We start from the raw sequence: 27,317 nt of genomic DNA, 5'->3' as shown, positions 1-27,317 counted from the left end.
AAAGATTTGTAATAAATAATAATAAAAAAACTACTCCTAAAAAGAAAAGAATGTGTTAAATAAGAAAATCTAATAAAATAAATCAATATGCCCACGTTTCTACAAAAAGAAGTGAAATCCCACCAAAAACATTCTGTAAAAAACTAGCCAAGTCTCGATGGAGCTGCTTGTTTATCTCTAAAAAGTAATGAAATCTAGACAAAGTCGTGCCAAGTCTAAGGTTCCTTACTGCGATTTCTTTATTATTATAGTTAATGTTGTGTGACTTGGCCGTGCCAATGGTGTCATGGAGCACCTGGTTTTGTACCCTTGTGTACCCTTCAACGGCCAAGTTACACAACATTAACTATAATAATAAAGAAATCGCAGTAAGGAACCTTAGACTTGGCACGACTTTGTCTAGATTTCATTACTTTTTAGAGATAAACAAGCAGCTCCATCGAGACTTGGCTAGTTTTTTACAGAATGTTTTTGGTGGGATAAGTCTTAAGTAATAAGACTAAGTAATAACAGAATTTAAAACTTATTAGTTTTAAATATAACGCGTTTTACCATACTTCCCATAATAAAGCTTATTATTTATTAAGCATGGAAAGTGATGTATGGAGTGAGCACTCGAAGCGAACTTATTTCTCAATATATATATTTGGTAAAGAAGTATATCCATTTGAAAGGCTTTTTGTATTTATCTTTTATGTTTTAATAATAACCAAACATATCTAATCTACCTGGGGTGTCAAAACAAGGTATTTACAAATTCAGGCCCAAAAATCCCTACAACCGTCACGCTGACTCGAAAGACATTATTACCCTACTTTCGTCAGTCGGTTAAGATGTTCCAGCGACCGTGACCCTATTGCAATCATTATAAATAGCACGGCTGTAATGTATTCGTTTGAAGCCTTAATGAAGGCAGACGGCCTGCTAATGCTTCATGGAGGCTGCTAACGAGATGAAGGTATTTAGGTTTTCGCTCTGAACTGCGCTTTCGAAATTGTTGATTCCTCATCTGATCGTTCGAAAGAACTATTTTCTAGCGTTCCGTACCCTAAAAACGGGTAAAAACGGGACCCTATTTACTTATTACTAAGACTCCGCTGTCCGTCTGTCCGTCCGTCTGTCTGTCACCAGGCTTTACTCATGATCCGTGATAGCTAGACAGTTGAAATCTTCACAGATGATGTACTACTATTGCCGCTATAAGAACAAATACTAAAAATAAAATAAAGACATAAATTTTGTGTCTTATGCATGGTACCTTAAAATAAGCTTCTTAAACTCACTAGGTACTAAGATTAAAACCAATTTGTAATAAGTTTTAAGCGAGCTTAGTGAAAACTTAACTGTAATAAAATATAAGCTTTATTATGTCTTAAGTAATAAGACTAAGTAATAACAGAATTTAAAACTTATTAGTAAATTTAATTAACGCGTTTTACCATACTTCCCATAAAGCTGATTATTTATTAAGCATGGAAAGTGATGTATGGAGTGAGCACTCGAAGCGAACTTATTTCTCAATTTTTTTTGCTAAAGAAGTATTACCAAGTAGGAAGCTACTTATAATCCATTCGATAGGCTTTTTGTATTTATCTTTTATGATTTAATAATAACCAAACATATCTAATCTACCTGGGGTGTCAAAACAAGGTATTTACAAATTCAGGCCCAAAAATCCCTAAAACCGTCACGCTGACTCGAAGGACATTGCCCTACTTTCGTCAGTCGGTTAAGATGTTCTAGCGACCGTGACCCTATTGCAATCGTTATAAATAGCACGGCTGTAATGTATTCGTTTGAAGCCTTAATGAAGGCAGACGGCCTGCTAATGCTTCATGGAGGCTGCTAACGAGATGAAGGTATTTAGGTTTTCGCTCTGAACTGCGCTTTCGAAATTGTTCATTCCTCATCTGATCGTTCGAAAGAACTATTTTCTAGCGTTCCGTACCCTAAAAACGGGTAAAAACGGGACCCTATTTACTTATTACTAAGACTCCGCTGTCCGTCTGTCCGTCCGTCTGTCTGTCACCAGGCTTTATACTCATGATCCGTGATAGCTAGACAATTGAAATTTTCACAGATGATGTACTACTATTGCCGCTATAAGAACAAATACTAAAAATAAAATAAATATTTCAGTGGGACTCCCAAACAACAAAAATGCGCGAGTCCGACTTGCACTTTTTTCTTGGACACGTTATTGCTGAATTGATTGAGGGTTCTGGGTTTTTGGTCAAAGTCCTGTACTGCCGTCCTAGTCTAAAAGGCAGTTTTTCGACAAAAGCTAGTTTCGAGATAATCGCAAAAAACCAACCCAAACATCTTTCTTGAATTTCTACGTAACGGTAAAACTTTTTCCATTTTTTCTTTTTGTATGTGGTAGGTATATATATGTATTTATTTTAGGTATTTATAGTATGTTTCTAAACAGCTCAGTTTTTTTTTTTTTTATAAAAAACACTTTAAATTAGTATTAAGCTTAAAAATGAGTAGGTCTTACTAGTCAAGAAGGCGGGAAACATGCGTTATGCGGCGTTCTATCTTAGTTCCGAAGTAGAAACTAGGTAAAAACGCCGTATATGTCACATGCTGCCTTTTTGCTTAGTACCAATGAATAATTCGCACTTGAGATCCTAAGTTAAAAGACCCCATAGCAGCTATTCGGCCTTTTTGGTTAGTATACTAGGAAAAATTATGAATTTGACCAGATTTTCGACTAGCGTGCTAGTGTAAAAAAACGTATACCAACAAAAACACCGAATATACGGTTTTATAGATTAGTATTTATGGAAGAAATGGGAATAAAAAACAGTCACGTAGTTTAAATGTTTATTTATATACGAACAAAAAACGCCATACTAGTAGGCTATTATTTAAAAAAACGAGATCCTGCATTTATTTTTTGGATTATAATCTCAATTACCATACAAAATTAACAGATAAATTGGGTTATTCCCACTAGTTACGATCAAGTTGTTACCAGTGGTAACTAATGGGAGTAGTTACCACTACAGTCTTGTTAGGGTTCAATAAAGCCTCTATATTTATAGTATTCTACTTATACTGTTTTTATTACTATTGAACTGTAACAAAATGTTGGTGGTAACTACTAGGAATAAAATCCAACCTTTTACCAGTGGTAACTACTGGGAAACAAATCTCATTAGTTACCACTGGTAACAACTTGATGGTAATTAGTGGGAAAAACCCGATCTATGTGTTAATTTTGTATGATAATTAAGATTATAATCCAAAAAGTAATCGCTGGATCTTGTTTTTTTAATAATAGCCTGGTAGTATAGTGTTTTGTGTTCATATAATAAACAAACATTTAAACTGTACTGTAAAAAAATGTTGGTGGTAACTACTAGGAAAAAATACCACCTTTTACCAGTGGTAACTATTGGAAAAAGAAGTTCCTAGTAGTTACCACAAAACTGAGTTGGTGGTAGCTACTGGGAAGAAAAGTGGGATATAAATTCCCAGTCGTTACCACTGGTAACAACTTGGCGGTAGATACCTAACTAGTGGGAATAGCCCCATAATATGTAACAAATTTTTAGTGTACGGCCTTTCTGATTTTATTTGTATAATAGACTAGATTTACTCGACTCTACTAATGACATTACATATACTTCTAATGAGCATGAGCAACGAAACTTAACAGAGTCCGCAGTAAGCTCAGCCGAATTTTTACTTCCCATAAAACGGAGATTCGTACTCATTTTAAAACAACGTGTTGGATTGTACTAAATTGCACATACAATGACATGAGGTATATCTATGCCAGTACCTAATTAGTTTATATTCCAACAAAACTAATGAAATAGAGGAAAAATAAGTTTTGTATGAAAAACTTATTTTCGCTGTATTTTTTCCATGGTATCTGAAGCTACACATTAATTACAGACATAGATATACCTTATCCTTTACTGAGTACAAAGTTTTAGAGCAATCTAGCTAATCGTTTTAAAATGAAAGCGTAACTACAGTTATATGGAGAACCCAGCTTGCTGCTGACTTAAATCTTAGCAAACATTTATCTTTGTAGGTGACCAGTTTTTGCATACACGTAACTCAAAAAATACATAATGTTTTACCGAATTCGTGGCATCTCTAATATTTATTTTAGTTTGTTATCAATAGGCATGGAATTTCATCGCACGGTAATACGTTAGCGAATTATGTAGTCTACATTAGCAATAAAATTAATACGAGTGTATTAATTCCTGCACATACTCTGTCATTTATTTAATTCTAAAACGCCTTTTAGCGGTTGTAATTAAAAATTAGATTCACAATAAAATTATTTTTCTAGTAGATTACAAACTCATAGCTTTGACTATTTTAACATACAACTATTATCTAATACACAAACATATCAACCTATTTTAAGATACGTATTGTTTTTTTATAAAACGTAATAGATAGTATTGTAATATATAAATACTATGATAAATAAAACGTAATATAATTTGCAGTAATTAATTTACGATATTTCTTATCGAAATCTATTGGTGCGATATGAACTAGATAAAACCTACTTAAGTATTTCATTTAAGTAAAATATATATGTGTATATAATATTATCTTTAATTCTCAGTTGGTTTTCGGATGGACCCTGGTTCCATACAAAGATGCCCATGGTCCTTTGTCCTGGTTATCTAAATACTTAGGCGGAAAATGTTATACTGCCCGTAAGAATTCTCATTAAATTTCCCTTTAAAACATTTTTCAATAAGATTTAAACTCTTCATAATGTCAAATACCTACCTGGCTTATAAGGAATTAAACCCGATACGATTAGCTGTAATATCAATTTGATTTTATTTAAATAAAAGCAGTCAAACCGTCCAATGAATAAATAAAACTTAAACAACGTTTGCTGTAGAAAAGTACGTATGAACAATTTTACCATCACAAACTACGCTAGAAAGACGTATTTGCTGTCGAGCGGAAGTATTTGCGAGGCATTTTTAAAGTATATACCTTGATAAAAATGATAATACTCGAAGGTACTAATTGTAAACACTACATATTATTGATAACATATGATGGTAATGCAATAATAAAGTATTTTTTTAACCTTGGCGTTCGGTCAATATTTCGCGCGCAAAAAGCCACCTCCGCTCTCATTCCGGCAGCCACAAGCCTGCGCTTGCGGCAGACGGCTTTTACTTAGCGTAAAGGTGTCTTTCGGCGCGCGGGGAGCATGACGAAGGTTGGAGCATATACTGCGTTATAGACTAGTTAGACGCACTTTCAACCATTTTAAAAGTTTGTTTGCGTTTAATACGCCGTCCATACAAAATAAGAGGAACGTATAATAGTTATACGTTTCTAAAGACTATTATGGTGACGCAAAAAAGTTAAGTGATACTAGGCTAAAATGGCGTATGAGACATTTAAACAAAAAAAAATATTATACGATTTTTTAGACTAGTATCAGATCTAAAATTTTGCTAAAGATCCTAATCTTAAAGTGCGTATAGCGTCTTTTACGTATTTTTAGCCTAGTTTTTGGCTTATACGTTATTTTAGGCTAGATATGGTGGATAAGATTTTACGCAAACCAGAGCGTAAAAAAACGTATAGCTGCATATACATTGTTTTAGCCTGGCTTTGTCAAATAGTCGCTTTTTAGACTAGGAACGAACGAAAATTAGTGCAAATACGGTCTTTTTACGATATTTTTCTCGAAAACTAAGCCACTTATCGGAAAACGGGCCAAAGTGGTCGATGCGTCTCGATCTCTACATTACGAATATCACAAAAAGTCCATTTTGGCAAAATGTCGAAAAACTGCCTTTTAGCTTAGGGCGGCAGTGTAGGTACTATTAGATAACCAAAACTACAAAAAGGTGTACTGTCCGCTAAAGTGATCCTAACGCCCGGTTTACATTTATTCCAGATTCCAGTAGTATTCCAGTCCAGTGATTGAATCCAGCACGGAATAAAGTGAACCGGCACTTTTTACACTCATAAATATTATATTATAAGGGGGAGGCCTATGTTCAGCAGTGGACGTCTTATGGCTGAGATGATAATGATGATGAAACATTATATTCCATTGCCGGTTCAAATTATTCGAGTAGCATTCTAGTGCTGGAGTGCTTTCAGCAGGCACCGTCAATACTGTGATTTCAATTCCCGATTTGAATCTCAGAAAACGTCAATCACGTAATCGTCAAATTGTAATTTAAATTCCTAATTTGAATCCCGTGAGCCCATGTATCGACGGCTGCAGATAACTTGCGTAAATCTAAAACGAGTCAATGTAACTCCACTTTGCTGACAGTTTAATTAAATTGCTGATGCCGGATACGGTACGAATTTATATTTATCTTCTTTGAATAGAGTACTACGGATACGGATGAAACCAGTTCTATCCGGTGTTTTACGGCCCAAGGGGGCAATATATTTTGAATTTGGAGCGCTCAATTTCGTCACTCTAATATTGTGGAAAACGGCGAATTGATATTTTTGAAATAGGTACGAGCAATAGGAATTAGGAATCTAGTGGTATTGACCACTCGTTTTCAATTTCATTAGTAGAATTTAAAGTAGTGAAATTAGTGAAAATCGAAGGGAGCTTCACGAAATCGAGCGCTCTAAATTAAAAAATGTGGCCTCCAGTCTGTTCAAATATTTACTTGTCCGAACTACCCGATTTGAAAGAAGAAACAAAAGAAAGATAACACATTTTTTGACGTCAAACCAAACCAGTTAATTACATAGAAGACATAGATGAGATTTCCGGGAGGAAAATCACCAATGGCTAAAACAGTAAAGCACCTACCTATTATGCCTGGCTTTTTTGTCATGGTTATTTACTAATCTTATAGTTAGAATAGAGATGTCGTCATGATAACGTACTCAAAATTGCAGTTTTGTTAAAACATGACATATTATATGACGCAGTCAGTTGGATAGCTTAAAACAATTTATTTATTGAAATTTTATTGTACGATATAAGTCAACCAGTCAGTCAGGCGGTTATATAGTTTTCTTGGCTTATTTTTATTAAAAGTTCTTTCAATTACTGATTAAAACTACTTTCTTGTGTGTTTTTGAAGTTTCAATAGCGTCTCAATGAAATTTAGAAATCTTGGAGGCAAAGTAGTAATCTAACTTTAGACAATGACATACTTTTTCTCAAGATTTATCATCATTTGATCAAGATTTATCATGTTATCCTTAACCCGTCCCTGATCCAATAGGGAAGTAGAAAAAATACCTTCAAACAGTTTCAATGTAGGAAGTTAGGAATTGAGTTGTTTTGGCCTTCAAAGCCACGGGATACAAAGTCTGTTCCAATCTATTTGAGACTAGAATCTATAATAAGTTTAGGTAGTTAAAATATTTGAGGGTCACTGAAAGGTTACGTACTATAATGGAATTAAGGATTACGAAAGAAAAGTAGGTATCTCAAATCTTTTTTACAAGATTTTATTCAGTTTCACCTGTCCCGTGTGTCTGTATGTCTTTAATTTTTACGAGCTAAATCAAACCTAGGTATTTACATCCCATTATTCCACTGAGCTGAAACGCATATCTTAGGTACTTTACTTAGTAAGTATACTTTATAAGTTGGATGACAAATGCAATATATAATATTGGTATGTAATGGTAATATCGATCTGATGATGAAGACCGGAGGTGGTCACAGATAGAGGTACTCTGTGATAAAACAACGCCATTGTGTTGTGTTTGAGGTTGTTATGTATGTCTCGATGAGTATTGAAAAACTGTTGAAAGAAAAATACAATCCGTAAAAGCTTTTATCAAAAAATAAAAATACTTGTTTTAATTTTCCCTTTGTTCTTTATCGGTGAAAAAATAATCAAACAACCTTGGTATGATGGATTGTATACAGATACATTAAATGTTACATTTCATATGGTTTCATCCATCAAGAGATAGACATTTCCCATAATAATTTCAAGGTATTCCTCGACGTAACTAAATAAAGCTTCAGGAAGATGAGTTAATTATATAATTAGTTTATTTAGCCGTTTCTGAGTGGGCTTAAATTTGAGAAATTAATTAGGGTTAATTGAATTTTCTTAGAGCGCTAGCCTCGAGGTACGCCATATTTGCAGGCACGGATAATAAATGGTGGCGTGACTGTACGGAGTGGCTCCGATTAACCAATTTGACATTGGTAATTTATCGGTAGAAAAGGCATGATATTCAAAATTTGTATGTGACGTCCCACGAGTAAAGGTACCTTATGGCGGTTTTCGCTTACGCTATTATCAACGCCGCTCCAATATTATTGCGGCGCTATGCGACGTAAGCGCCAGCCGCCATAAGGTACCTTTTGTCGTGGAACGTCACGTATAGCGTCGGCCTAACTCGCAAACCTCGTAACTCCTCCGGGGGAGTTACGAGATTTGCGACTATATATAAGTATTGTTGTCCAAGGTAGCAATTACTAACTTCCTTGAAATGGAGTTACGAGGTTTGCGAGTTAGGCCGACGATAGGTATAGGTGGCGATTTAACTCCAACATTTTTCAGCCGCCGTTTTAGGATTCCGTAGACAAAATGGCTAAAATGGAACCCTTATAATTTCGTCATGTCCATATGTCCGTTAGTCCGTAAGTTATGGTTCCGTTTGCTTCACACTACGAAAGTTCTAGCAAAATGTACAAGATTAGGGTCTATATGGGCAACATGGGTGTAAAACTGGCAAATGTACTTTAACCTTAAATTTTAATGTCAATAAATTCATTTCTAAATTTTACATTATTTAACAGAATCCTGCCAGCGTCGGTATTAGAATTGTTTTTTTTTACAACCGGGTTAAAACGGTAATTTTTATTGTATTATCCTATATTACATGAAAATAACGGTATCAAACAAAGAAAAACGAAAATGACGTTATTTTAAATATAAACTATTATTTTAATACCGTTATCGTACCATGTTAACTTACAGTTTAAAATAACCATTAAAATACTTAATGCATGCTGTGGTTGCCTGTAAGTAGGGGATCAATAATTAAATGTGCCCTCATAGTATGTTACTTATATTTAGTATGTAAATTGTATCTTCTGTTGGTGATCCTAATAAACAAATAAATAAATACATAAATCATTGTCAGCGATCTAGCTACTTGGTAGCATAACTAACTAGTTGTGGAAAACTACCACAATGATGACATAAATAAATAATTGTCGTAGAGAAATTAACGTGAAAGTAATATATTTATTTGAAATTTGAATTCTATTAAAAAGTCAGCAGCGGTATCGTGGTCGCATTTTTATCATCTGTCATGCCATGCGTCACTTTTGCACTTACATATTTGTTAGAATGTGACAGGCATGGTGACAAATGATAAAGAGTCGACCATATTAGCCCTACAGGTCGACATAGTACATGAGACGATAGCTTAGCCGCCGGCGTTTACAGGCGGTAGGTAAGCAAACTAAAGAAGTTCACCACATACACATTGTTGTCATTATTTAAATACAGCGTCTGAAACCGGCATGCAACCGGAAGCGGATATCACATGCCGATAACCGAGCGATGTCACCGTGCAAGGCCGAGGCTGCGCTTATCCTCTTTGTTGTACATACGTACCAGTGGCGGCGCGTCCATAAAAGCCGATTCCCACCGGCTTGCCTGGTTTTGGACGTTTGAGCAGAGTTGTAAAGGAAATATGTAAGCCAAATTAGTCCCGGCTTGCCTATGGATATGTTTGACGCGCCGCCACTGATACGTACTTACAGTACACTTATTACAATGAAGTCACTTTGTCACTTTAAAGCTTTACGTTTAGTTTTCACATCTTTTTGAATATACTTAGTATCTCACGACAGAGACGCCAGTCAGATGGCGATATCTCGTATATTTATAGAGACATACGTATAGCGGCGTCCCTGTCGTTATTTACTAAATTCAGGAAGTTGTGTAAGTCTAAGAGCCTTGCATTGAGGGGCCTTAGAGGAAAATCGGACAAGCTACAACCTTACTTTTAATTGAGTTTTCATAACTAGCATCGTAACTAAGGATAAAAAAAAAATAGATTCTTGTATGTGCACATAGACTATACAATGCTAACTAGCTAAACTCGGTTACTTTGGTATTTAAGATTCTGAATTAAGTAAGGCGTATCCAACTACTTAACTCTGAATGGCATTTGCTAAGACAATACATGAAAATAGGTACGACGTTTATATTGTTAAATTCAGTGAGTGAGTTTAGACGGATTCTAGCAAAGAAGCGCATGGTGGTAACAGATGGTTACTGAAGAAATGATTACTTATAGCGTAAGGCCCACTTGCACCATCCCACTAACCCGAGGTTAAGCGGTTAAACCGTTAACCTAGGCTCAAATTGTATGGGTAACCATAGCAACTTCAGGTTTAACCGGTTAACCCCGGGTTAGTGGAATGGTGCAAGTGGGCCTAAAGAAATATTTAAATAAGGAACCGATAGCCTGATGATTTTATGCGATTATTTTGACATGTAACATATTTATAATAGTAAAAGTAGGTTATTTATTGTTTTAGGTTAAAAATAATTAAAATGTGTATGTTTGCTTGTATGCTGAATACAAAGATTGTTTATAATAATTTAAAACCTTATGTTACTGTATTCTAACAAATAAAGAATGATTATTCCTATTTAATGGGTCACATTTATTTTATTTATATTATAATTACATTAATCACATTAAAAACATTATAAACCTAAGTTGCCTGGGGCATCGTCCCCAGAACGCTTGCGGCATTTCCCCGCTGTACTGCCAGACTTAGACGCCGCCGAGCGAAATATTTGCCCGCTCGGATGCTATGATTATGATTCTGATTTGAATTTCCTAAAATATAAGCAATGTTTCTTATTTTTGCAGGGTGGGCGGGCGTGGGCGTATATCTTTATAATCCAGGGAGGCTTTTGAAGCGAAAAAGATTTATACTTACGCTCCTTTAGCGGCTTAGTCTGCATTTGGGTTGTTTGCTACATCTTACGACTAAATACGATGCTTAAAATTTTTAAGGAATTAGCTTGTATGAGATTTGATATTTATATGAGGCCTATTTTTTAATGTTTAGGTATATTTTCCACATTATTAAATTATATTACACGGTATTCAGTGATGTCTCTGATGATAAATGAATAAGGTTCATTCAATATAATACCTAATCGTTACCTAGGTATGTTAATACATTCACTGCATGCAGTACCGGTCCCGGTACCAAGAATTTGATTTCCCGGTTCTGGGCATGACCGGAACCGGGATTCCCGGTACTTCCCGGTTCTCAAGGCATCTTTGATTACTTTTAAGAAATTGTTAGTGTTAGCGTACAATCTTTATGAATGACTTATTTTCATGTAAATAATTGCATATGAATTAATAAATGACTTATTTTATTATAAACAAACACTTATTGGCGTTCCAACCTATTTTACGAAATTAACCGGCACCTTTTGCCTCCGCCTGGGCCGAGCCACACGGCTGTAGCGTAGTAGATGCACTCAGCACTATGACGGCACGGCCAGCCTGCACGAATGCCTACTTTACTAGGTTAGTTTGTCAGGTTATTTGGGTCCCCCGTTTCATAGCACCATTATTAAATGTTCGGCACATTTAAAGTACTAAAGTATTAAAACATTACTACATGGGAATAAATAGTCATATGATGAGAACCGGGAAGTACCGGTACCGGCTCTTCAGTACCGGTTCTTTTGACACTATAAAATTCCCGGGAATTCCCGGGAATATGAGAACCGGGAATTCCCGGGAGCATGCCCTACCAAGAACACGTATGTGTGTTCATTTTGTACTGGAAACTGGGTGCCCGGCACCAAAAGTGTTAAAATGCGTTAAGGCTCATAAATTAGGATATTAAGAAGAACATAATCTAAATATTTTTGGTACATTTAGAAAACCACTATCGTCTTCCATCTCATGTACATATAGACAAAAATAAAAGAAAAAGTTCCTCAGCAACTTCTACTCAAAGCGGTTTTAGGAAAAGTTACGGACGTCCAAAACTTTTACTTTTAATTAGATTTGTTACATTTTGTCCCAACTACGTCAGGTAAATATCGATCTTAAGTCACAGTCATAGAGTGCATTTTTGCTAGTTTGTCGGTTAAGTTGATTAAGTCGTAGCCGTAGCTTAAACCGTTTAGCTCCTTGATTGAGTCTAATGAAGGACTAGTAGTTAGAACGTTGTTACATGGTTCTCCTTATTGAGGTAATCTTTTTAGGGTTCCGGGTACCATGTTATAAGCTTACCTGCGCTGTTCGTCCGTCCGTCATCCCGTATGTCTGTTATTGGGCTCTATCTCAAAAACCGTTATATAGATATACAGTTAAAAATTTGTCAGAGTACCTACCTACGATTATCTATTGCCATTGCAAAGTACGGTTTTTATTGCCATTGCAAAGTACGGTTTTTATTGCCATTGCAATATAATAGAAACTTAATTAAGAATAGATAGAGGTAATTTTTTAATTATCAAAAAAAGGTAATTTTTTTGGTATTTTTAAGACCTGTGGTTCGTAGGGCTCTATCTCAAGCCCATAAATAATTACTTTTTTTGGTAGACGATTGAAATTTACATTAAGCATTAGTTTGATGAGATTTTTGTGTAATTTTTAGTATTAAATTTGATCTAAGCATGTATAATTATAATAATAACATCAATACATTGTTCTGATAGGTACTCGTAATTAGCTTCAGTTGATATTTATTTGTTTTAACTATTCATAAGTCCTTCTTGTAAGTCCTACATGAATAAAGAATATTAAAAATATCATTTAAAAAAATATGACGGCGTACGGAACCTAAAAATGAATGTCATTATAATTATAAGCATTTACATTGATGATTAAATTGAAGAAATTACCACACAACAGCCTTCTTTCCTTATAAATAATTATTCTCTTAACTAGTCAGATAGGCACTCTTGTCAGAGGAGTCGCAGTTGTGGTCATTGAGGTCGTTGTATGGCCTTTTTTGTACATATGTACACAACTAAATAAGGTTTGACCTGATTTATACTGAAATGAATCAGTTCTTACAGTGGTCGCCTTTACTAAGGGCAAATAAAGGCTCGAACGTAATGTGATACTGTGAGGACGAGGGTCCGATGCTCAGTGGCATTGACAAATCGACGGTTTACTTGCCCATCCTCGTATCTCACGGCTTAACAAAAATGAGCTTTATATCAAAAGTAACTGGGTTCGTATTGCCATGAATTGCTGAATTGGATTCGAGTTTGAATTACTTGAATATTCCAGTTTATCATTACTCGCCTAGTTGGGTTTTATTGTTGCGTATGCCAGTGAAATTTACGATTAATTTCTATTTAAAGACAATTTTATGGATGTCTTTTATTTTCAGTCTTATACAATTGAGGTACCTTTACATCTATACATATACATACGGGGTAGACTTATGTTGCTGTCTGTGACTTTTCAGTGCACATCCGCCAAGGCCGCGATATAGTTTCCTTAGCAGAAAAATATTGCTACGAGCTACTACGACGTAGCACTGCGTACCGAAAGTAACCGCCAATATTTATAAATTCTATTTTAAATACAAATATAAACCAAATAGGTACTTAGATGTAGATAAAAAAATACTTTTGGAATTATTATCTTATGAAACTAGATTCAAATTAAAATCAATATGGTCGCTGTTTTCAAGCGATAGAAACCTAATTACAGATATAAGAAATAAAGCTCTACGAATACTACTATCCAATTTCATCAAATTACAGAAAATAAAGAGGCAGAAAATAAATACAAACGGACAAGAGCATTATTGTGCAGGATAAAGCGTCTTAATAACAAGTTCCAAACTTTATCTATGTCTCGGAAAACAAACAAAACTCATCTGGAAAACTTGACACGTCTCAATTTTTCATCAACTTACTTGGCGCGCAGTGACAACTGCCTGTCGTTAGGGCACACAAACTTATTGGCTTTGCTTTGTAAATTCATTCCGAATAAAAAAACTTAATTAAAAAAAATATTGTTTACACAGCGCGGGAAAGTCGCGCGTTCGTCCGCGCCTGTTTACGAACACCAACTGTTGCTTCGCGCGTGGCGGAGGCTAATAATCGATATTTTAACAACAGTGAAAATTGTAACATATGTCGGCCGGCTCTTTATCAGATAGGGACTTTGTTGACTACTTATAATATGTAGTACCTGTTTGGTTTTGTTTTGAAAATTTCAGTAAGTTGTTGCTTAGGCACTTACTTATTTGCTCACTATTTCTATGTAGCTAAATAAACGCCTTCTGAAAACATGTTGACACAGACATTAAATAATTATCAGGACAAAAAATAACACTTAAAATTAGTGTTAGGTACGTATATTTGACTGAGATGTTTGTTCCAATAAAATTAATAATTGATTAGACTTTAGTAGGCGCATAGATTATTATTATTATATCACGAACCTACACATTTTAAGCAGTTCTTCACTCATCCACCCGCCCAATTGTCTAATAAAAACAAGTGATAAATACCTACGTTAATTAAATACGTATAAATAAAAATAAATACTATTTTTGCGAATAAGTAATTTTTCATCCGTGATTACGGCTTCCGAACAAAAATTCAAATATTAGAATGTACCTACCTCTGCTTAATACACGTTTTGCTTTTTAATTGACAAGTTTTTTTTATTGTAAATGTTTATACCACATGCTATAATATATTATTTTAAAATTTACTGGTCACGAAGGAAAGTCTGGCATTGCCGCTGGTCATCGCATCAGCTCATTAGTCTTGTAAGCATGAGTGAAAGAGATGTGCGTAGTTTGTCTCGTTTTTACAGCCGATGCACAGTAAATAATCATATAATCATAAATATTAACTACTATGTATGATATTACAGTAAAAGCTATATATCTATAATAATATAAAGAATCGATTTTTATTTAATACGTTATTGCATAGTAACTAGTTAAAACGCGTTATTAACCAGTTATAACGTTCCGTTACAACGTTATCAATTGTGTATAACGGAACGGCGCCTCCCTACCATTGAGCAAAATTTGACATTTCAGTAATGATGGCGCATTTGCGAAAGGTGGATAGCTTTATGTGAATTATTCGGACGTTTACCTTTATGCGGTGCTGTGAAGTGAAAACAAGGTGATTTCGATGCCGTACCACAGGCGATTTTCCGCCAAAATGACGGAGTTCGACGACGAAGTTACTGTGGTCGACGTATATGACCTGGCATCGGATATCGGGAAGGAATGCGAGATTATTATAGAGAAATACGGGGCTGACGCAGTGACTGCCTTGTTACCGAAGGTGATTAATGCCCTGGAGCTGCTGGAGAACCTGGCAGTGAGGAATGAGAAAGAGAACCAGGCGCTACAGGAGCTGACGGCCAAGATTTCTCAGCTAGAAAATGACAAGATTGAGAAGGCTGAATACAGACAACGCTTTGAAAAGGTAGGTGTTAGAGGTCACTGCTAAGTAAATTGGTGATTGAAAAGTGCGTGCAGCGGTCAGTAGCGCGTTCAAACGGTAGACGTTTCGTCACTTGCACTAGCTGCAGTTGCAAAAGTATAAGTATAGCAATAGAAGGCAATGGAAGCTAGTATTGCGCGACATTGACATCGCCGCGGTATAGTTGCGGACTATAATTGCCTACAATTTGGTATAATAATGAGTTATGCATTGTACTGAACGGTATGAACAGTTTTTGTGATCTTAAATGTAGTTCTATGGTAATGTGAAGGTTTGTTATGTTGTATTTGTTTACTGTGTTAATAAAACAAAAGTTTGATCAATGGCTCTAAGTAAAACATTTGCGTTATTTGTAACATTGACTATATTTAATAAAAAATCCATTGTAAATATACAAAAAGCAGATGACTTAAATAATCGGTTCTTGCCATCTGTAGATCACAACAAACACTCAAAGTTGCGCGCAATGATAATAACTATTTTTTAAAAAGTGATAAAAGAAAAAAAATATTGGATTGTTTAACTGTTTTTTTAATGGAAATTTTTTGATTGTATAGGTACTGGTTGATCAAATGATCATTTTAAATCAGATTTTTACAACAAACAGTATATTTTCCTTATCACCAGCAAAATTTACTTTTTAGTCTTACTTTCATTTATTTAGATAATTTCTTTCATAGTTAATGAAAAGAGTTATCTTAACATTAATTAATTTGGTTAATGTGATCACAATGCAACCATTTAAGAACAGTTTACAATTGTATATAATTGAAATAAACCAATAATGCTTAAAACACCCGTCAAACTATAGGCAATGTTTATGAAGCATTCCACAATATTGTCTAGCACTTCCCCATATAAGCGAATTTAATGAAGATTTGCAAGTAGAGGAGTATATTTTTCTGTCATTTTACAATTCACATCCATGTGAATATGCTCACTAAACTAATCACCTACTTGAAAGGTTGAATAAATGTAGGTGAAATAAAATGCTTTTGTATGGGAACACTCATGGAATGGTCTATAAGCCCGATTAAAATTAATGCTGGACATAGAATATTTGTTTGTATAACATGTCACGGATCAATTTGGAGTTGATTTTAAAGAGGAACAAGATATCAGGCTTTGCACGGGTTACAGAAAAGCTTAACAAATTACACATCTAAACCTTTCTCAAGAATCACTCTATTGATAAGTGAAAACCGCGTGAAAATCTTTTCAGTAGTTATTGAGTTTATTGCAAACATACATACAAACAGACAGATGCGGCAAGGGACTTTATTTTATAAGGTGTAGTGATTATGATGAGACAATCTTTGCTTAGTTGGAAGTCTAAGTCTCATATCAGTTTTAGAAAGGTAAATGTTCTAAGTCACATACAGAGAGTTGTGTAATCTATCAACTTTCACTTCATGCACTATCAGTAATAGAATCTTCAACAAACAAATATTTGTATGATTAAATCTATATCTATTATCACTAATCACAATTAGGAAATTATAAAACTTGTGCTGGTGCATTTGTCCAAAAACACTGGATACTTGGTCTACCGCCAAAATGAACTATTTTGCAACTTGGACAAAACAAACTATTATAAAAATTATATTTAGGACACATAATAAAATCCCATTTATTATTTAAAGGAATTTTGAGGTAAGGTAGTGGAAAAAGGGTTTATGAATGTTTCACCACTGATACTAGCTTCAAATTTAACTCTATAAAGAATATATTAGTAGCAACTGAGCAACCATTTATAAAAAATGTGGTTGTATTTTATGTTTCTAGAAATATTATTCATCAGTGAAAAATTTTTTTTTAGATACTTTATTAAAATGAAGTATCTAAAAATAGTATACAAAAACGTACATTTATAACTGTATTAAAATACAGTTATAAATGGTTATAGATGATATGATTAATTTGACTAATTAATTATATAATATAATAACTTTTTGCGTAATAAGTATTGAATAATGTGATAGTAACTTGCTACTTCATTAAATTAAGGCACAACCATTATCCATGAATCACCATTATCTAATTAACAAAGTAATCTTCTGAGGTAAATTAGTGATAACTATGATTGATACAACTTTATAAATGAACATCAATTCCTTAAACATTGGGTTATCAAATTATCTATTACAAAATTTATGATAATTAATAACATTAGCTTTCTTTAATTAGTTGAAATTACCACTGCAATAAATAAATTCATAGTAATATGTTTAAAACAGAGGTGATTCTGCCTTGTCTGTTTGTCACACATTTGTTGGTAATGATTTAGACCCCTATCTATACCAGTAATAGTCCCTGTCCCTACTATTACCGGTATCAATACACCTTATGAAACAAACTCCCCCGCCACGTCTGTTGGTGTGTTTGTGTTTGTTTGTATGTTCACAATAAACTCAAAAACTTCGGGATAGATTTTCATTATGTTTTCACCTACGAATTGAGTGTTTCTTGAGGAAGGTTTAGGTGCATAATTTGTTAACCCGTGCGAAGCCGAGGTGGGACGCTAGTAGGTAACTAAAATTCAAAATGTGACCTTATCTATGAAAAGGGACCATATTGTCGATGGCGCTTACGCCATTATTAACGATGCTGCGATATCGACGCTGTGCGGCGTAAGCGGCATCGACAATGAGGTCCCTTTTCATAGATAATGCTCCAAATATTGTCTTGCCTTTATTATAAATCTTTGATTCTAATGTGGTATTTAGCTAAGAACAATGACTTATCAGGTTAATATGAAAAGAATACTAATAATTGATCCCTGGATTTACATAAACCCTGCTTTTTGGATGCTTAAAAGATACATATATATTCTATATTCATACATTTATATATTTTATTACCTATTCCAGTCAGAGATATTTTTATTACCTATTTCAAATTGCAGTGAGTTTACTCATGTCTAATTCCTAATACAGCTATAACTGCCGGTTGTTACTGGGTACTTTAATAGGTTCAACTCAATTGAATGATTGGGTTTAATGGCATAATAAACCTGCCTTTATGACAGGTTGACATGACTCCTGTAACCTACCCAGGTAAGCTGGGATACTTTACCACTGATAGGAAGAGATAAAAAACCGGGCATGTGCGAGTCGGACTCGCGCACGAAGGGTTCCGTACCATAAAGCAAAAATAAAAAACGGAAAAAAATGCAAAAAGAAAACGGTCGCCCATCCAAGTACTGACCACGCCCGACGTTGCTTAACTTTGGTCAAAAATCACGTTTGCTGTATGAGAGCCCCACTTAAATCTTTACTGTACTGTTTTTAGTATTTGTTTAGCGGCAACAGAAATACATCATCTGTGAAAATTTCAACTGTCTAGCTATCACGGTTCGTGAGATACAGCCTGGTGACAGACAGACGGACGGACAGCGAAGTCTTAGTAATAGGGTCCCGTTTTACCCTTTGGGTACGGAACCCTAATTAGATAAAATTACTTCTGAAAGATATTTAAAATTATCTTATTTTGTGTAGGTACTATTATTTTCTCAGTCGGGCAGGGATCGCAAGATGCCTACTTGTAAAACTACCTAAGCTTAAAATCTACTGCAGGTTAAAGAGCTTAATTAAAAAAAGTTACAAGGTACCGAAGTGTCGAGCTAATTTCGTCTGGACGGAACTTAATTATAACGAGAGCGGTGTTGGGTCAAAACAGCGAAGGTTATACGATATTCGGGGTTTGCGTCATCACTTTGCGACTTTTTTTATTGTTGTGTGATAAGAGATCATTGACGTTATACAATTAGGCCTTTACCCACTAGGGATTCATTAGTAAAACACATATTATAAGTCATAGTTTTATTTTCAATTTTTTATGTAAACACTTTACAATGAATAAAGGGCTTTTTTTATACAATACAATCGTAGGAACATTCATTTACATAAAAAATATAAGTTCAGATTAACAAGAAGATTTACGGAGTTATTCATAAACCTCTGTCTTTAACTAGTTTTTTGACCCCATCCGTCATTTACACATTTCTGTTTGTTTAGTAGGTAGTACTTAAGTAGGTAGATGCAAGAAGTTTGCAAATTTTTCTTACTCCACCTTCCTGCAGGGGATGTCCTTTAAAGGTCACGAGAGATGCATTCATAATGTTAATGCCATGACTAAGTATGAAATGGTATGTTAATAAATATAAACCCAGTAAACAATGAATAAATAAAATCTAAACAATAAAAGCATTCTTACAGATAGTGGCGTCTCAATCATCGATGTTACCACGAGATGCGATAGATTCTTAATTTTTTTAACCATTGAAGCTATCTCAAAACTTACATGCAGTTTTTTTTCATTGCTAACAACTGCGTCACTCGCGCCCCGGCATACAGCAGTAACTTCCATCGTTACAACACCTGTTTTTCCTCTTTTACTTGCAAAAAACACTAATCTACAACCTGTTCTACCAATATAAAAGACCGTAACTACATTCTAGGGACGGATTTATACGTCGTTTTAACCTAACCATTCATTTTGCATAATGTTACCGAAACAGTGAAGGTCATTCATACATGCACATGAATAAAGTAAAGCTGTTCATCTTATTATTCTATTATCTTACTTTAAATCAGAGTTTGTGATGTGATGTTGAAAGAAGAACATTGTTTGATTTTATTACAAGTTTTTTGCGGTCAATTTTTCAGCTCCGAATTTGCCTATGTGAATAGTGACAACGACACCAGTTACGATGCTTATTATTCGAATAACTCTTAGTACTATCGCCCACACTGTTAACTGTCCATTGGTAAACCTTATTACAACAGGCATAAGGTCCACCGACGGGCAGTTAAGTTAAGTTTTAGATTATTAGAAACATATTAGGTAAACCTCTACTCACAAGACATTTATATTTTCTTTCCGCCGTGGATAATAAAATTAATAAAACAGTTCTCTAAGCATAGTTAATTCACAGGCAATACACAAATACATGTATGCAATACTGTCTCATTCATAGATTCGTCTATGATGTGATGCATGTCATGAGTAAAAAACATGCAATGAATTCAGCGAAAGTCAATTACAATTGTATGGTAACGTTTAATGTCATTTGCATTTACGAAGAGATTTTGTGCGGATCATTTTTAAATTACGCATTTAGGTATTGATTAGTTAATTTTGTTACGAGCAGGTTAAGGTGTCAGCTACTATACGATATTATTATAATAAATAAATAAATGATGTTTGATTATGAAAACAAACAATTATTTGTAGTGTAGGTTGTTGACAGGGGGTAATTGATGACATTATTAGAAATGCAAGCTCATTGCATACAGATTGGAATTTAAATAATTATTTAACTTTACGCTTTTTAGTGACAAATAAAAGTGTATAATATACAACACCACCTGGTGTTGTATAAAAAGCTACCTAGCTTTTTCGAAAAAAAGAATTAAATTATAATTATATTTTCGGTCTAACACCAAATGCCTGCTGTCCTTGACCAATATTTTGTGCGTACCTATATTTACCTTGCGCACCGATAAACTTATCAATGCACCGAGGTCTGCAAATTTAATTACCATTGCCATTGAAAATTGTTTCTTTTGCCCCAGGAAATAGAAGCGATAGAGGAGCAATGGCGGACGGAATCCGCGGACCTCGTGACGGCCGTGTCTCGGCTCCAGGATGAGAACAAGAGGCTCAGGCGGACTATCAATGCTCCTGGCGATGGTAAGGTCATTCATATTAAACTCTAGTATAGTCAGAGAGAATAGTGTATGGAGGCGGATTGTCAAAGTCAATTATGTAGCCACTAAATTTACTGCCATCTTTCGACAGAAGATGGCGTTAGTATTAATATTTAACAAGTTAACACATATCAGTGAAATAATAATGATCAAAGTCAAACGGCGTTCTAACAGTCTTAATCGTCTGTCCAAAGATGGCAGTAAATGTACTGTACATTTACTGCTACATTATTTACCATGACAGTAACTCTCTATTTCAAATTCTCTTTGGTATAGTAGTATAGTCTAGTGTAGTAATTCGTTTTAAACGACTTCAAAAAAGAAGTAGTTTCTAAATTCGTCGCATTTAATTTTTTGTATTATATATGTTCACCGATTAATATTAATTACAGGGATTACAGCAATTATTAAAGTAACACGTGCATTTACCTACACTCGAAAAGTACCATGCGTGCAAACTAAACCTTACAAGACCATACAATTATGAAGACCATGCAATTATGGCATTTAATACAGAGAAGTCGGTTCTTTTTTTCGATAAAGACCACGTTTGAAATGCCATTGAATAAGTTAACGCAAAACCTAATAATGAATGGCCACGTTTGCGAGAAGTCGTTACAACCATCTTTAAATTTCAGATTATCGGCATCTTTATGAACAACAAAAGGCCTTAGAAATGCTGATTCGTCTTCTGTATAATGCTAGATAGGTATAGGTAGTGAGGTTTCCTGAGAATGGTAATTAAGACAGGTGAAGTGAAGGGCGTTTTTATTACCCATTGAACTCGTAATCTATTCTTATTGTGTACAGACCAGGTCTAAGATAATTATTCTATAACGTGGTCATCAGAGATGTGAAAAATACTTTATAAAAAGTATTTAAATACAAAATACAAATACTTCCTTGATAATACTATTTCAAATGCAAAATACAAAATAGTTTTTGAATTTGTATTTAAATACAAAATACGAAATAGGTATTTACAAAATACTTTTTAAAAATACAAATACTTTGCGATAAAAGGTACTCTGAGTAGTGAATACCTAGTCTGAATTAAAAAGTATTACTCGGAATTTCCGAGTTGGAAAGACTTAGACTCTTTATTCTTTGAAATCAATCATCTATGTAATGTAATGTTTTACAGCTAGTATAATGCCTCCTCCTACTAAACAGATTCAACAGTTCCATGTTAAAAGAATGAGAGAGTTGCCAGGATTGTAACATCAGAAAAGATTGTAACTCCTACCTACATTACCTACCTACTATAAAGTATTTTGTATTTTGAAAATAGAAAATAGGTCCCAAAAACTATTTCAAATAAAATACAAAATAGTTTTCTTCAAAAGGTATTTAAATGCAAAATACAAAATAGGTATTTTGCATTTTGTATTTGCATTTTAAATACAAGTATTTCAAATAAGTCACATCTCTGGTGGTCATTATCCTTAATATCATTATCATGTCTTCCGCGTTCGGCGTAATCGTTCAATACCATATTGTTTTATTTAAATGTGGTATCACTGATATTAAATGGATTAGCAGAAATCGAAAAACGTAGTAATATTAAACCATCTATTTCCATCACAGCATGTAACTATTACGTTCTTTCATATATCGCCATCTGATTAGTGATGAATATCCGTGTCTGTGAATCATAGAATTGAAGCTCTAACCATTTAGAGTTCCATTTGCCTATTTGGATTTAGTCATATGTAAAATACATTCCCCTTTAGTGCCTTTTAGACAGTGACAAATTTGAATGAGATAGAATTACATTACGACCTACTTACCTTCAATTCTCAGGTGTCCCATCTCCTACAATATATAGTCCATGATACAGCCACCGTCTTTAGTTAAAAATATACCTTGTCGGAAGAGTTTCCATTATCTTTCAGTTACGTGGTCGCATTGGTAATAATTTCAACATTCATATATTTCACGTTGGTCATTACCGCCTGTGGATTTAAACAAAGCCATAAAACCAGGAACTATAAGACTGTCTACTTTTCTCTATTTACTATAATGACCATCCAGCGCACCAACCTGTAGCAATAACATTACTTCTGCTTTACCTCCTGAGACTAAATGTACATAACAATGTACAGTCTCCAACAGATATATCGGAGCGGCCAAGGTGCTCAAAAATATCTGAACATGCACTCTCACGCCTTGACAATAGAGGCGCGTCCAGATATTTGTGAGCACCTTGGCCGCTCTGATATATCTGATGGCGACTGTACATATTCGTGCAATCTAATTCGAACCTTTCATGAACCAAATAAAGTAGCATTTCTTTTGTTTCATTGCTTTTTAAAACAAACGAGATTCGTTCTAATTTACTTATTGAATGAGGTTCAAATTAAAAATTCGAATACTTTATATGATGGATCTTACGAGGTTAAAACGCGCCACCTGCGTTACCAATCCAGCCTGGCCTCGATTATTATCCATAATGAACCTTATTGTTCCCAAATAAAGTCTTTAATCGCGTTGTCCAAGAAATAACCTTGAGAATAACCCTACACCTATTACACTACCTCAATTTTAAACAGGCATATGTCGTAAAAGTTGCTAAACACTATATGACTTTCTATAAACACGCCAGTGTTGTTACCACGCGTCCATTATGGTAATTATTACTTAAGAGCCAACAGTAGTGGTCATTTCTCCATACAAACATACTCGACTGTTTCCTCCGTGGGTTTTGATGCTAGAGCAATGATTTTTTCAACACAGATTAATATTGTCAATATCTGTGTCGGACCGTTTTGCTTTTTTTGATATTTTTGTTTTTTAAGGCGCTAGAGCTCTTCACAAATGGCCAAAATGGCCTAATTGACTATGCCGCAATGAGAGGCGTAGTATTCAAAACTGATATCAATTAGCCAAAAAAGCAAAACGGTCCGACACAGATAATTTCATAATCATTTAGATTTCCAAGTTTGGTTAGGATTGGTTAAGTTTTGGAGGAGGAAACAGTAGAGTACGAAACCTAGATTTTTGAAATTTTTACGCGGGATTTTTCGCCTTGTTCTTACCGCAATAGTTTTAGGCGCCGATTCCGTTAGCGAGACGGGTATATTTACCTTAAATATTTAAAACTCAGCTCCTGTTTCGTCTTAAATAGAATTTGTAATGTTATCAGTGTTAAAATTTAGTTACCGAATGATTACTTAATGATACGGTGAGTAAATCCACGTGGAGTGTCATGGTCTAGCGCCGGTAGATTTGCTCAACGGAGCAACTGTACAGTCAGCAGCAGAAGTTGCTAAGCGGGCGAGGTGTTCAAAATCATCTTGACACACTCTTATTCTCTTAACAATAAAGTCGCGTCAAGATCAATTTGAACACCTAGCCCGCTTAGTAACTTCTGCTGCTGACTGTACAAAAATGCCGCATTAATTTCTATGTCACGAAATAAAACTTACATAATTGCATGTGTTGGAGCAAGAGATGATCAATACTTATGACATGACATGAGCAGGCACTAAATTGGGTTACATTTGTGCAGGCACCAGCGCCCCGCCCTCCCCCGCCCGCGAGCACGATCAGGAAGTTCTCTCCCGACTGAGCAGCACCGCAGAGAAGCAGCGAGCCACGCTGCGCCAGCAGGAGTCGCAACTGCAGGAAAAACAGCTCATCATTGAGAGTGTAAGTCCCTTTTTAACATAACAGGGTATCGCAACCTTTTTCGCGTGATAAATGATCTTCTGTGCTTCGCTACGCCCCTTGGGAGCAAATTTACTGGTTGAGAATTCCTGCAGCTTAGCGGGCCACATAATATTGTATCTACTTTCTAATGTAAAACATTGAGGTAGTTGGTCTCAAGTATTTGAAAATGGAATCGGGTGTGTTTTGATTTACTTTATAAAAGGGATATTTTGTGGCTTGCACATGCGAATGGATCTTCTTACTTAGAATTGTCTTCAGAGGCGAGTAAATCAATTGGTTTACCATGTGGTACCAGCCATCGTTTATTCGGATGGTAACCATCATCCTATGACTTGGTTGCCCCTTTTTAGAGCCCTGTAGAGAAAGACCTTGTAACGTTGAGCTAATTTAGTTATCCAAACATTATGATAATGCCCCGTATTGTTACATATTCCCTGTTCTATCTTGAAAGTATTGTAGATATGTATTGGTTGGTTTAAATACTTAAATTAACAAGTATTAAGGAAGTATGCTTTGGATTAAGAGAACTAATGCTTGTTACCAATGTAGTCTTTTTGAAGCTACGATATAATAAATAAATATACTATTTATGCTTATTATTGTATAAGCTACGATGTGTATAACAAATTAGAATTCCTCACCAATACCAAATACGCGACTAAGGGCCACTTGCACCATTCCGCTAACCCGGGATTAATCAGTTAAACCGTTAACCTAATGTCAAATTGTACTGGTACCCATAGTAACGCCAGGTTTAATCGGTTAATCCCGGATTAGTGGAATGGTGCAAGTGGGCCTAAAAGATTTATCTTAACGGTTGAGTTAACCATATAGATTATATCATTTCACACACAAAAAGACAATAAAATATCCTGTCCGTTCTGTTTCTAACAGGTTGGGAAAATTGAATTGACAAAATTCACGTTGTTTTGGTGTCTGTCAAAGTACATACCTATTTCTAACATTCATTTCTTAGTCAACATAGGATCTGATAAATGATAAATTGATAATACAATGATGAAAAAATATAAAACACAAAATTCTTGTCACACGAGCGATGACATTTTTATGTTACCAACGGACAGATTCGAACATTAAAATACGTCAAATATTACGTCTGGATGCGATATGGATTAGATATGCCAGTGTCAAAAATGACATTTCTTCAAACAAAAACGCCACTTTTGACACTGACATTTGTAATCCGTATCCTATCTAGACGTAATATTTTACCGTATCTTAAAGTTCGTATCGGGCCGCAAGTCTAGATGAGACAGATTCTAACCTAGATCTGCTAATAGTGCTAATACGACGATTGAATAGATATAGAACAATTTATTCTTGTCAGACTAGCTATGACGGTAGAGACGCCAGCGGTCGTGACCGGTCGATCGACTCCAGATGCTCTCCGCTCCGTTTCCGATCCGATAAATCAGCTGTCCTGGACATTTGTTATGCACGCTCTTCGTTGGTCGCGGAATAGAGCTGTTTCCTATAGATAGTATACTTAGATAAATTAAATTGATTCCTGGAAATTTTACGGAAGCACACAAAAAATATCAAACAAATGTTTTAGCGTTCAATTGTTTTAAATCAATAAACTATCATTTGAATGAGGTGGCTTAGGGTCGGTTGCACCAAACCTGTCTGTCACCGTTTTAGCGTTCGCTAAATTTTATTGTATGGAAAGTTCCATAGTTCTCTGCTGCTTGACGTTGATCAGCCTGTTATTGTGGTTGGTGCAACTGGCCCTTAATTGTGATTGTGACATCAGCAGGCGTGTCTCACTCCGCGACTTCGTCGCTTTGCTACAGGTAGCTAAAAGTACATCCGTTCGGCCCCAATTTTGGGGAAAGCCATAAGCCGCGCGTGGCGCTGTCGCCACCTAGCGGCCATATCTGTGCTGATCGTAACAGACGCGTTTTATTAGAGAGTGAGTCTTCTGTACCTAGTACTATTATTTATTCTGTGACATCAGTGACATCACCGTCGTCTTCGTTTTTTATACCAACTTAGTAGTAATGAAAGTTAAGAGCTGGGGTATAACCACGAAGCACTTTGTCTATTTGACTATCTATCGGTTGGGCATATTCGAGTGATACCTACCTGGAGGCAACTAGACGAAAGTTCAATTTCAGACACTATACACTACTATTGTGTGTTTTTCAGAAAGATAATGGATTAGATATTGTTGCTCTAAATTGTTGTTATGATCTGTACCTAGATGAAAAAAACAACGGGTTGCACTCCGAGAGTGCTGACAGAAGACTGAAAACTTGAATATTAACATTGTAACAGGTTTTTATCACAAAAAGTGCACAGCGCCGCTAAAGAAGTTTTCACTATGTATATTGAGGTTAACGCCATCTAGCGTTATTTCGTCGCATTACTTGAAACCCCTAAGCACATCACTGTTAGTACTCGAGTTATATTAGTACCAGTTAGAGGGAAACTCGTTAAAACAATAAAGAAAAACTCA

The 27,317-nt window shown here is 35.1% G+C and overlaps 2 protein-coding genes across 6 annotated transcripts in view; one reads left to right on the top strand and one right to left on the bottom strand.

Moving 5' to 3' along the window:
• The window catches only part of LOC134674520 (rabphilin-3A), a 92,043-nt gene extending 77,955 nt beyond the window's left edge, over positions 1–14,088 (bottom strand). The window contains exon 1 of one of the 2 annotated variants that reach the window (XM_063532616.1): positions 13,898–14,088. In XM_063532616.1, coding sequence (XP_063388686.1) covers positions 13,898–13,965 — 68 coding nt within the window. In that variant the 5' untranslated portion in view covers positions 13,966–14,088. The remainder of the gene's footprint in view (positions 1–13,897) is intronic. The other variant, XM_063532617.1, reaches the window with a different exon arrangement.
• A 931-nt stretch (positions 14,089–15,019) lies between these two features.
• LOC134674441 (RILP-like protein homolog) overlaps positions 15,020–27,317 on the top strand; it is a 34,815-nt gene continuing 22,517 nt past the window's right edge. For 2 of the 4 annotated variants that reach the window (XM_063532513.1, XM_063532514.1), the window contains exons 1-3: positions 15,020–15,437; positions 21,032–21,149; positions 24,678–24,817. In XM_063532513.1, coding sequence (XP_063388583.1) covers positions 15,138–15,437; positions 21,032–21,149; positions 24,678–24,817 — 558 coding nt within the window. In that variant the 5' untranslated portion in view covers positions 15,020–15,137. The remainder of the gene's footprint in view (positions 15,438–21,031; positions 21,150–24,677; positions 24,818–27,317) is intronic. The other 2 variants (XM_063532512.1, XM_063532516.1) reach the window with 2 other exon arrangements.

This window comes from Cydia fagiglandana, chromosome 20 (assembly GCF_963556715.1).
Source record: "Cydia fagiglandana chromosome 20, ilCydFagi1.1, whole genome shotgun sequence".
NCBI classification, from domain to species: Eukaryota; Metazoa; Arthropoda; class Insecta; order Lepidoptera; family Tortricidae; genus Cydia; species Cydia fagiglandana.
The sequence above is the reverse complement of the archived record's forward strand: the minus strand, read 5'-3'. Positions and strand labels throughout refer to the sequence as shown.